Source organism: Capra hircus, chromosome 3 (assembly GCF_001704415.2).
Source record: "Capra hircus breed San Clemente chromosome 3, ASM170441v1, whole genome shotgun sequence".
Taxonomy (NCBI): domain Eukaryota; kingdom Metazoa; phylum Chordata; class Mammalia; order Artiodactyla; family Bovidae; genus Capra; species Capra hircus.
The window spans coordinates 104510444-104521399 of record NC_030810.1 but is presented as its reverse complement, the minus strand read 5'-3'; the positions used below and the strand labels follow the sequence as shown (position 1 = coordinate 104521399).

The window sequence follows — 10956 nt, the reverse complement described above, 5'->3', positions numbered from 1 at the left end:
AATTGCCGTAAGTAAAAAATAGACGTTTTATTGGCTATCACTGCTACTGTGCGCGTCCGCGCACTGCCATTGGCTGATTCGGGAAAGAGGGATGGGTGAAGGAGGGACAATGAGGTACAGGGTCAGGGGTTAGTGAGGCCGGAAGTGAGTGCAATAAAGTTTCTCCAGGGAGGCCGGGCCCGGGGAGAAAGTTGGAGCGGCAACCTGAGGAGACAGTGGCGTGATCCGGAACCAAATCGGCCCGCGGTGCGGTGCGGAGACTCCATGAAGTCCTGGTGAGTTGGGACATTTTTCTTCTTAGGTGACCCACTCCTCTACCCCGGAACCCCTCTCCCGGGACCCTACTTCCGGTCTTCATTTACAAGTCCCGCCCTCTGCGACCCCCTCCCCGGAAGTCCCACCTCCCAACTTCAGGGGGCTCTCCGAACCCCGATTTATATTCCATTTACTGTCCCCAATCCTACCCTGTCGTCCAGCTTTCCTGGAAGTCCCACCCCCAGACATGCTTCCAAACCCCTGCATTAGTCCTTCCGATTCCCCGAAACCCCGCCTTCTCGAGACGATTCTCCGCTAACCCCTGTCTATCAAAAGCCTAGCTCCCAAAAGGACAGAACCCTGCTACTCAACTATTCGAATTCGTGAGGCCACGCCTCCCTAAGGGTTCCGCCCCTTTAGAAGCCTCGCCCCTTCCTTAATCCACGTCGGATCGTCCAGAAGCCTCGCCTCCTGGGAGTCTCTGGTGCACGCGTCTTGAGGGGCCACGCCCCTTTAGGAGCGTTATCCCGGTTGGACCCTTGTCATCGCCTCAGGAGCTTTGTCTTCAATCCCAGAAACTTCACCTGCTTGCGCTTCCTCGTTCCTTTTCTCTTTGGGGCCCTTGGCTCAGTTTTCCTGAGCTCTTAGGCTCCACTGGATAGGGTCAAAAGTTCACATCTCTGACTCTGTGGAGTAAGAGATTAGAGGCAGCCCTTTCCCTCTCCCTTAGCCCCTTCCAAGGGTGGACCTATTTGAAGGGGGCTGGACTTGGGGTTTGGCACGAGAGTGGGAGGGAGACTTGCTCACAGATTCCCTGCCCCACTCCCTGAGTTTTCCTTCCCAGGACCGACTCCACCCCAGAAACAGCTGTTTGTCTCATACCTGTACGACGGGAGCTGGGTAGGGCCGTGGATTTGTCGATGTGTGACATGTGGGTGTGACAGAAGAGAAAGTTTTCTACCACCTGAAGACGGTGGCTTGGAATGGGTGTAGGTAACAGTGTCCTTTTTGATGTTTGATTTTTTTTTTTTTTTTTTAAGGGACTCTTCAGGCCCCACCACTTCTCTGGCTCTTCCCCTCCCCCAGACAGAGTTCTAGTCTGGGCATTTCTCCTGGTCCTGCTTGCCCAGCCTTCCCTGCTGGAAACATTCCTGAGGCTTTCGCCATTTCCTGCTACTTTCCGCCTCTCTTGCCTCCTCCTCCCTGCTGGGCTGAGAAGCCACATGCAGCTTCTTCCCCACACCCAGTCGTTCAGATTCCCAGTAGCAATCTCCTTTCTTCCTTCAGATTGCCAATAGCAATCTCCTTTCTTCCTCCGTAAATTTAAAGAGCCCTACTTCCTCTTTCTTTTCTAAACATGCCCACACCTGTAGGTCATCCCTTGTCTCTGGATTCTGCAGGCACCCACAGAATGCTCACCTCTAAAGATAGGATATCCTGGTGTGTGCTTGTGTGTGTGTGTGGGGGGGGTGGGGCGCGGTGAGGCTTTGGCAGAATACTTTCCTCACTCTCTGTTTCTGAGTGCTGAGGCCTTAGGAAACAGAGTGATAGATTTTCTTCTCAGGAGTGGTGCATGGAGTGGTAAAGCTCTCCTGGGTTGAGGACTACGGGGGCGGTGGGAAGCACAGTATCTAACATGTTTTCATTGTCAGGATTGTTAATCACTGTAATCACAATATTTGCATTTTTTTAATATTCTGAAGTAAATTTAAAGATAGGTAATTCCGAGGTGAGCCTGCTGAGGGTATATGTATCTTTTACTACTACTTCTATTTGGTTGCTTTCCAACTTCCCCTGTGGCCTCCTGGAGCAGAGCTGTGGCAGGATGCTGTGGGTGGGAGGAATGAGTTTGGGACTGTTCCCTGTGTCCAGCCTCAATCCTCTTCTGGCACCCCTTTCTCATGAGCACAGATTTGACTTCTGCGCCTCTGTCCCTTCCTGGCCACTTCTCTTGGACAACCGTCCCACTGCCCCATCTCCTGTGGTCAGACTCTTTCCTTGGTATGAGGGGTATCATGCTCCTTGGTGGATACCTGCCCTCTCTCTGGTCACTACTAAAAAGGAGGGGTATGTGTTCACCTGGAGGTCTAGGGATCTGACCTTAGTGTCAATGCCCTGGCCACCCCTCACCCCTTCTGCCCTTGACAGCTTACTTTCCTGTGGAAGAGGGGGGCAGAAGAGTATTTGGCTTGGGCCTCTGCTCCTTGGCATGGTAGGCGCCATGCATGGAGAACAAGCCTCCACCAAACTGTCCTCTGCTCCTTGGCATTGTAGGCGCCATGCATGGAGAACAAGCCTCCACCAAACTGTCCTCTGCTCCAGCTCCTGCCTGGTGGCTCCCTGATGTGCCACCCAGCTTGGACTTTATTCCTCTTACTTTAACAGCTTTGCCTTTCCTCTTGGCCCCTCCCTGCATCCACTGGGACCATGTCCTTCTTTTTCCCATTTCTTTAGCTCCCTCCACAGCTGTGATAGCCAAGGAGGCTAATGGCCCAGGCTCCCTAGGGCCACCACCCCTCTGTGGGGCAGTGGTGGGGGGGCGCTGGGGCTGGAGGCTGAGGGAATTTGAGTGTTCAACCAGGACAGGAAGGGAATTGCTGAGCTCAGGAATCCCCTCCCTTTCCCACCCCCAGCTGCCTCTGTTTCCTCCCTTAACCTCCTCCTCGCATCCCCCCGCCCCCGTCGTCCCTCAGCTTCCTGCTCCCTTTGGCCTGCCCTTGTCCGGTCTGGATTGATCCAGACCTCCTCTTATCCTCCTCCTTTCCTTCTCACTCCTCCACCCTCCCCACCCCCACCACTTTACTCCTCCCCCAGTTACTTGTTTGTATGGTAGGGTGGGGGGACCAGGCAGGGGGACATGGATCCCTCTGCCCTGCAAGAGTTCTGGGTTGGGGCAGTGTTGGGGGCTCAGCCCCTCAGAGCCTGTGAGTCAGCACTGTCCTTGGGATTGGTCTCTCCCCTTAGCTCCCCGCCCCTGGGGAGGAGCTAGGCAGCTCTAGGTCCAGCCTGTTCTCTTCTCAGCCTGAGAAGAGGCTCCAGGCTGGGCGGGGATGGGGCCTGAAACTGTCTGGGTCTGAGCCGGGGAAGCCAGAGCTACTTGTCCCTCTCCCTCTCCAGGACCCTTGAGATCCCTGGGCCATAGAGGTCCGATCAGGCTAAGGGCCTGGGATGCCCCCTGCCTGGCCCCCTTGCCCTGACTGGCAGGGGGGCCAGGCTGGGCAGCAGCCTCCCTCTCACCCCAGCCATGGATCTCCTGCCCCCCAAGCCCAAGTACAACCCACTTCGGAATGAGTCTCTGTCGTCGCTGGAGGAGGGGGCCTCAGGGTGCACCCCACCGGAGGAGCTGCCGTCCCCGTCAGCCTCGTCCCTGGGGCCCGTGCTGCCACCTGTGCCTGGGGACGACAGCCCCACCACCCTGTGCTCCTTCTTCCCCCGGATGAGCAGCCTGAAGCTGGCCAGCCCAGCTGGGGGGCGCCCAGGCCCGAAAGGGGAGCCAGGAAGGGCAAACGAGGACGGGGAGGGGGTCGCAGGGGCAGTCACGCTGGACTCAGGCCCCCTGCCCCTCCTCCAGGACATGAACAAGCTGAGTGGAGGCGGCGGGCGCAGGACTCGGGTGGAAGGGGGCCAGCTGGGGGGCGAGGAGTGGACTCGCCACGGGAGCTTTGTCAATAAGCCCACGCGGGGCTGGCTGCATCCCAACGACAAAGTCATGGGACCCGGGGTTTCCTACTTGGTTCGGGTGAGTGAACATCCTCTCCCTCCCACTCTCTCCCGGACCCCTCCAGTTCCTCTGCTTACTAATCTCTTTCTCCCCCCCTGCTCTTCCCCAGCAACTCCCTTGGTTTTGGTGTCCTGTTTCTTAAACCTTTCTTGCCCCTTCTCCAATTCTCTCACCTCTTCCCTTCCAGCTCTGTCTGGGGCCCCTTCCTTCTGGTAACTCCCCTACCCCCACCCCGCCATGCTTAGCACAAAGCCCAGCACAAGCCCTTAGTAAGTGTTGGAATGAGTGACTCTTGACTATCCCCTCCAGTCTCCTCCCCGCTTTCTGGAGATGTCACTCCATCCCACCCGATGCCCGTCACGCCTTCCCATAGGCATGAGGTCCGCCTAGCTTGCCCTTCTCTCTTTGCCCCTCTTGTCCTGCATGTGGTGGGGTATATCCGTGGGCAGTGGCAGAACTTCTTCATCCTGACTTCCCTGAGGGACCAAGGAAGGAGAAGTCCAGGGCCCTTTGTGAAGAGGGGGGAGGTGGCTTACCGGTATCCCCTGTCCCTCCCCTCAGTACATGGGCTGTGTGGAGGTCCTGCAGTCTATGCGCGCCCTTGACTTCAACACCCGGACTCAGGTCACCAGGTCAGTGGGGCTTGGGGGAGGCGCAGTCCCAGGACTCATGAGAGGTGGGGAGAATGGGCCACTTGGTGGTGCTAGTGATGGTTTATCTTTAGGTGGTAAAGGGGGTTGAGAGAAAGTTAGGGAAGTGAGTCTAAGTCTTAATGTAAAGGGGCAACTCTGACCTGGCTCCTTATTATCCAGCCCAGGGAGTTGTGGGGGAGGTGGGCAGAGGCAGCTAGCAGCTAGAGCTGGAGTGGAAAATGGGGGTAGCTGGAAGGTTGCTGCTGCCTTTGGGAAGGGGATGGGACATTTGGTAGCTAGAAGGGGGTGGGGCCAGACCCATTGAGGCCCTAACCCAATCAGCCAGGAAGCGGCCTCTCAGTGTCATCAAATATTAAAGGCCCTTAATTCAATCCACCACGACAAAGAGCCTGGAGTGCCCCTGGAGTCTGGCCTGGCCTCCCCTCCCCCAGCCCTGTGGCGGCCCCAGCCGAGTGGGAGGCAGGCTCTGGGTCTGAGTATTCCTCTTTCCCCAGGGAGGCCATCAGTCTGGTGTGTGAGGCTGTGCCGGGTGCTAAGGGGGCAACAAGGAGGAGAAAGGTACCCGGGGTCTGTGGGGCTAGGGATGCTGGGAGATGTGGAGGAGCAGGGGGAAGGCTAGTGTGGGGCAGGTGGGGAGAAGTCCAGAAGGCAGGAGTGTGGGGGTTTCCTGGTGTGGGGGACCCCCCAGCTTCTGAGACCCTTGGGCCCTTCCCTAGCCCTGTAGCCGTCCACTCAGCTCCATTCTGGGGAGGAGTAACCTGAAATTTGCTGGAATGCCAATCACTCTGACCGTCTCCACCAGCAGCCTCAACCTCATGGCCGCAGACTGCAAACAGGTTGGTGGGGTGAGGCGGTGGGGGTGGGGTGGGCAGAAACATCGATGGGAGGGCTAAACGGGAACTTGGTTATGAGGGTAAGACACTGGGAGAGAAGGCTTGGGAGCAGTGGAACAGTAGGGAAGGAGGAGATTAAGAGAACATGCGTTGAGAAGCCAAAAGGATGAGACTGGGACGCCAGGGTCTTGGGCCAGTGGTGGGCGGTGCCCAGTAGACTCTGAGGCTGCCTGATGCCCATCATTCCCTTCCTTCTCCATCCTCTGCCCTAACCCTCAGATCATTGCCAACCACCACATGCAGTCCATCTCGTTTGCATCCGGCGGGGACCCGGTGAGTTGGGGAATGGAGCTTAGGTGGTGGGAGGAGAGTAGGGGGCTAGGGATTGGGAGGACACTGGCAAGAGACGTGAGCCCGCTAGGACTGAGGCAGTGTCTGAGAAAGGGGCCTGAAGGGGTCAGGAGTAGGGTGGGGCTGTACAGTTTAGCTAACTGGCCTCTTCTGCCTCTGTCCACCCCAGGACACAGCCGAGTATGTTGCCTATGTTGCCAAAGACCCAGTGAATCAGAGAGGTGAGGTGTGGATGGGGAGCACTGGGTGGGGCTGGCTGTCCAAGGGGCAGGTGAGCAGGACCCGGGGGCTCCTCCTGCTGAGGGCCCCATCTGCGCCTCCTCCCAGCCCCACGGTCCCCCCGCCGCCCAGCTCCCTAACAGCCTCTGCTGCACCCCCAGCCTGCCACATCCTGGAGTGTCCCGAAGGGCTCGCTCAGGACGTCATCAGCACCATCGGCCAGGCCTTCGAGCTGCGCTTCAAACAGTACCTCAGGAACCCACCCAGGCTCGTCACCCCCCATGACAGGTGCGCGGGCGAGGCAGGTGGGGGCGGGGGGCAGCCCACCCCGGGGGGCCCCAGACCAGAACTGGAAAAGGAGGCCTGCTCTTCCACAGTCCAGCTCAGAAAAGGGCAGGGAAGGAAATAACCTGCGTGCCCCTGCTTCCTGCTATTCTTAAGTTTCCTGTGGCCGGCAGGAAGGTGCTCCGTGGCCCTGCCCGCTGCAGGGCCAGCTCTTCCCGTCGGGCGCCCGTGGTGGGGCTGCAGTGCAGGACGTCCAGCTTGTCCCTGGCTAGACGGGCTTCTCTTTTCCCAGCCGTCTCGTTTCTGGTCTGTCTTTTTGTGCTTCTGTCTGTACGTAGTTTAGTTCTTCACGTTCTTGCCTCTAGAAGCCATCAAGAATTTGGGCAAGGGAGGATGGCTCTTTCCTGAGATGGTCACGTTTCCCACCTCAGACCAGTAGGATCGAGTATTTAGAGGAGGTGTTGGGATATTCTAGGGTACCCCCTCCCTGGTTACTTGGTGCCTCCCCTCCCTCTTGGGAGACCGCGTGACGATCAAGGGCATGACGTTAAGGCAAACTCTGAATTGACACTCGGCTCCACCAGTAGCGGTGGTGGTTCAGTCGCTAAGTCGTGTCCAGCTCTTTGCGACCCCATGGACTGCAACACGCCAGGCCTCCCTGTCCTCCACTATCTCCCAAGGTTTGCTCAAACTCGTATCCATTGAGTCGGTGATGCCATCTGACCATTTCTTAGTTGTGTGACCAAAATCTTTTTATCCCTGATCATCATTTTCCTCACCTAAAAAACCGGAGAAGGAAACAGTATGTGCTTTATTGGTTGCCCAGAGAGTGAAATGATTATACGTGAAACACCCATCCTCAGGCCTACCCCTCAGGGAATGCCCCATACGTGACCACTGTTCCGTTCTCCCTCCGTCCTCCCATCCACACTCCTTTCTCCCTCCTGTCTCTCTCAGGATGGCTGGCTTTGATGGCTCAGCTTGGGATGAGGAGGAGGAAGAGCCCCCTGACCATCAGTACTATAATGACTTCCCGGGGAAGGAACCACCTCTCGGGGGTGTGGTGGACATGAGGCTTCGGGAAGGAGCCCTCCCAGGGGCTGCTCGACCCACTCCACCCAGTGTCCAGACCCCCAGCCACCTGGGAGCCACGCTGGTATGTTGCTTGGATGGAGGCGGGTGGGGCTTGGATGGGAGCAGCTGGTTAGGGCCTCTGGTTTCACTCTGTCTTGGTCCCTGCAGCCTGTGGGGCAGCCTGCTGGGGGAGACCCAGAAGCCCGCAGACAGATGCCGCCCCCGCCACCCTGCTCAGGTATGAAGGGGACTGAGGGGCAGAGGAGGAGTGAGAAGCAGGGCGGGGCCCCTTTAAAGCCTCCGTTTCCTCAGCAGGCAGAGAGCTCTTTGATGACCCCTCCTATGTCAATGTCCAGAACCTAGACAAGGCCCGGCAAGCAGGGGCTGGGGCCGGGCCCCCCAATCCTGCCATCAATGGTAGTGCACCCCGAGACCTCTTTGACATGAGTAAGTGTGCCTCTTGCCTTTCTGTGTCTCCATCTTCTCACTTGATTCCTCCTCTTTTCCTGCCTCTCTGCTTTTTGCTTCCTGGCCTCCCCTCCCTGAAGGTCTGGGTCCTGAGCATAGGGTTGTGTCAGCTGCCTCTCCTAGCCTTCTCTCTGTATCCCCAGAGCCCTTTGAAGATGCCTTGCGAATGCCTCCACCTCCCCAGTCAACAGCCATGGCTGAGCAGCTCCGAGGGGAGCCCTGGTTCCACGGGAAGCTGAGCCGGCGAGAGGCTGAGGCACTGCTACAAGCCAACGGGGACTTCCTGGTGCGGGAAAGCACGACCACGCCGGGCCAGTACGTGCTCACCGGCCTGCAGAGTGGGCAGCCCAAGCACCTGCTCCTGGTGGACCCTGAGGGAGTGGTGAGTGTGGCAGGGGTGTAGGTGGGCACGGCAGAAAGGAAGGTGCAGTCCCCTACCTGTGGCTCTGCTCCTGCCTCACTGCTTCCTAGACTTTGTCTGCTGGGCACCTCTGTCTGGGCCTCCCCTGTTCCCAGGTGTCTGGCACCTCCCTCGTCTAGTGGTCTAGAGTTCCTTCCCTTCTCACATCCCTCACCTGAGCTGTATTCCCTTCAGTCCTTGCCAGTCTTCAAACGTTGTGCCCTCGAGAGCTAGAAAGTGGTCATCGCACTAGTCCCTCTTTTGACAAATAAGGACACCATCCGCCAGAATTGTAGTGCTCTATGTCAGATGTCTAGAGGCGAAATATCCTGAAACTTTTCACAAGAGGAGCCAGGGGCCTCCCCAGCTCCTGCAGACTCAGGAGTCAGACCAGAGCCCTGTCTCCTGTCTGCGCCGCCCGCTGCCCCTCATGACTTCGCTCTTGTCTCTGCAGCAGTCTCAGCCTCCTTTGCATGTCTTTTTGTGTCCTGTGTATCCTCTTCTTGGACATACCGCCCTCCTCCAGGTCAAGGAAGGAGTAGCTAGCCTTCAGTTTCACGACTTCTGGGCTCATGTCTGTTCTGCCTTTTCCCAGTTCACTGACTTGCCCATTCCCACATCTGTCTCCAGCTTCTCTTCCCAGAGAAGCCTCAGTGATCAGAACTGAGGGCCCTCCCTCTCCTGCCATCTTTTTCTCCTGCCTCAACCCTCTTGACTATCCCAGCTTCCTCGGCCTTGGAGACTGAGATTTTATCTGACTCTTCACCTGAATCTCCTTTCTCCCTTCCCACTCCCCAGGTTCGGACAAAGGATCACCGCTTTGAGAGTGTCAGTCACCTCATCAGCTACCACATGGACAATCACTTGCCCATCATCTCTGCGGGCAGCGAACTGTGTCTCCAGCAGCCTGTGGAGCGGAAACTGTGACCTGTTCCAGTGCTCTCCCTCAGAAGATGCCCTGCGGTCCCTTCCACTCTATTCCCTGACTCTTAGGACCTCACTTGGGAGTGTTCGTGGGCTTGGCCTTGTGTAGGACTGGGGATACTGTGGACACTGGGTTCAGCATGCAGCTGAGTGAGAGGGTTTGAGTCAGGAACCAGGGGTAGAGTCCTGCTTCTCCCCAAACCTCACCAAAGTATTAATGTACAGAGTGGCCCCCTTCCCTGGGCCTTTCCTGTGCCAACTTGATACCCTTTTCCCCAAGGTGGGTGCTGGAGGCCTGGGCAGGATGCTTCCTGGTAATGGAAGATGTTCTGTGGTGATAGGCCCAGTGGAGTAATCACCCTTTCAGGGAAGGGGAACTGAATCATACCTTTAGTCTACCCCTGGGCTCAGGGTACCCCAGACTCCTCAACAACCCTCCCTCCCAGCATTCAAATTTTGTGCCTTTGACCATCTCCTAGGTCTGAAGATATTTTATGCAAAGAGTTCTTGGGCCCCTGAAGTCAAGAATGGGGGTGCTGACAGCTTCTTGGCTTTTGGGACCCTGTCCTCTCCTCGCTCAGCACCTCCTCCAGTTTAGGTTGGGCCAGCAGAGGCAGGAGTAGCAGCTGTCCCCTCTCCCTGGGATGTGCAGCCCTTAGAGACTGCCGCGGCGCCCTGCTCTCAGCCAGTGGGGAGATGGACCCCTCCCTTGCTCAGTGCCTCCTGGCCAGGGCCCCCTCACCCAGGGCTCTGTATATACATTTCGTAAGCCACCCCCCCCCCCCACCATGTTGCATGCATGTTATACTCTACAGCCAAAGTACAGCCCTTCTTCCTGGCCTCTGCCCTGCCTCCCCCTGCAGGGGTGGTGAGGGGGGTGACGGAGCTGCCATCCCAGCTGGATTTGGTCGAGGTGGGAACAGGGGCATTGAGACTTTAAAGCAGTAGACAATCCCCAGATACCATCGGTAGGTTTGGAACTGCGTTTTTTACTTTATATGCATATATTTTAGGGCTGTAGATTTACTTTCCTAATTTGTTTTCCATAGCTTATTCCTGAGCACAAAATGATGATAATCGATGACATTTATACATCACCTCTTTGACTTTTTCAAAGCCCTTTTACGACTATTGGCATTTTCCTCACCCCGGCCTGTGGGGCAGTTGGAACCGGTAGCATTATCTTTTCTACCAGAGAGACCCAGAGAAGTGGAGTGTAAGCTAGGACTAGAGAAACTTGGCCCTCCCACTGCGAGGCGGGGAGGCAGAAGTTTGGCTGTTAGTTTCACACGAGGCGGGGTCACGGTTATTTAATCCCTTCTCCAGGCCTCGCCTTGCAGCAGCAACAGAGGAGCCGGTCCTGCTCTGTCTTTAGGCTTTGTAGCTAAGGGAGAGTGGACTATCTAAATCCTCGCCTCCCTTTTGTTCTTTTCTTTTTGTTTGGATGTTTTCACGGGTCTCACTTATACCAAAGGGAAAGAATCTTCATTAAAGTCCATATTTCTTCTACCTCGGCCTCTAGGTCTCTGTCTCAGCTTATTGTTGGCTCTGGGCGCCCCCCACGGCAGGAGGAGAGGCCGGAGGCCGACTCGGCCTCACCTGGACTCGCTTGGGTCGCGCTCGAGTGAGAACTTAGGGATTCTCGTAGGAGGGTGCGGCGGGGTGGGGCGTGCGGGGCCACCATGCCAGGGGATGTTCGTGTCTGCAGCGGGGACCGAGGCGGGTGGGGTCGCGGACAGCCCGACCCCAGGCGGCTCGGGCCAGCGTGCACCC

The 10956-nt window shown here is 57.2% G+C and overlaps 1 protein-coding gene across 6 annotated transcripts; it reads left to right on the top strand.

Moving 5' to 3' along the window:
* On the top strand, positions 40 to 10698 carry SHC1 (SHC adaptor protein 1). 6 transcript variants are annotated; one of them, XM_018046211.1, is made up of 13 exons: positions 40 to 275; positions 3827 to 3994; positions 4538 to 4608; positions 5124 to 5187; positions 5346 to 5465; positions 5742 to 5795; positions 5983 to 6034; positions 6194 to 6320; positions 7275 to 7473; positions 7560 to 7629; positions 7704 to 7838; positions 8003 to 8241; positions 9058 to 10698. In XM_018046211.1, the coding sequence occupies exons 2-13, from the start codon at positions 3830 to 3832 to the stop codon at positions 9184 to 9186; spliced, it is 1425 nt and encodes a 474-aa protein (XP_017901700.1). In that variant the 5' UTR covers positions 40 to 275; positions 3827 to 3829; the 3' UTR covers positions 9187 to 10698. The 6 variants fall into 6 exon arrangements, with proteins under 6 accessions (XP_017901700.1, XP_017901701.1, XP_017901698.1 ...); XM_018046212.1 differs by having other exon boundaries at positions 163 to 275; positions 7707 to 7838; positions 9058 to 10697; XM_018046209.1 differs by lacking the exon at positions 40 to 275 and adding an exon at positions 294 to 1244.

Bases quoted from the DNA above. Each gene is read 5' to 3' on its own strand.
- SHC1 (XM_018046207.1), top strand. From the start codon at position 3,500: ATGGATCTCCTGCCCCCCAAGCCCAAGTACAACCCACTTCGGAATGAG. The intron at 5,466-5,741 runs GTTGGTGGGGTG...CCTAACCCTCAG, and splicing joins TGGCCGCAGACTGCAAACAG to ATCATTGCCAACCACCACAT. The intron at 7,474-7,559 runs GTATGTTGCTTG...TGGTCCCTGCAG, and splicing joins GCCACCTGGGAGCCACGCTG to CCTGTGGGGCAGCCTGCTGG.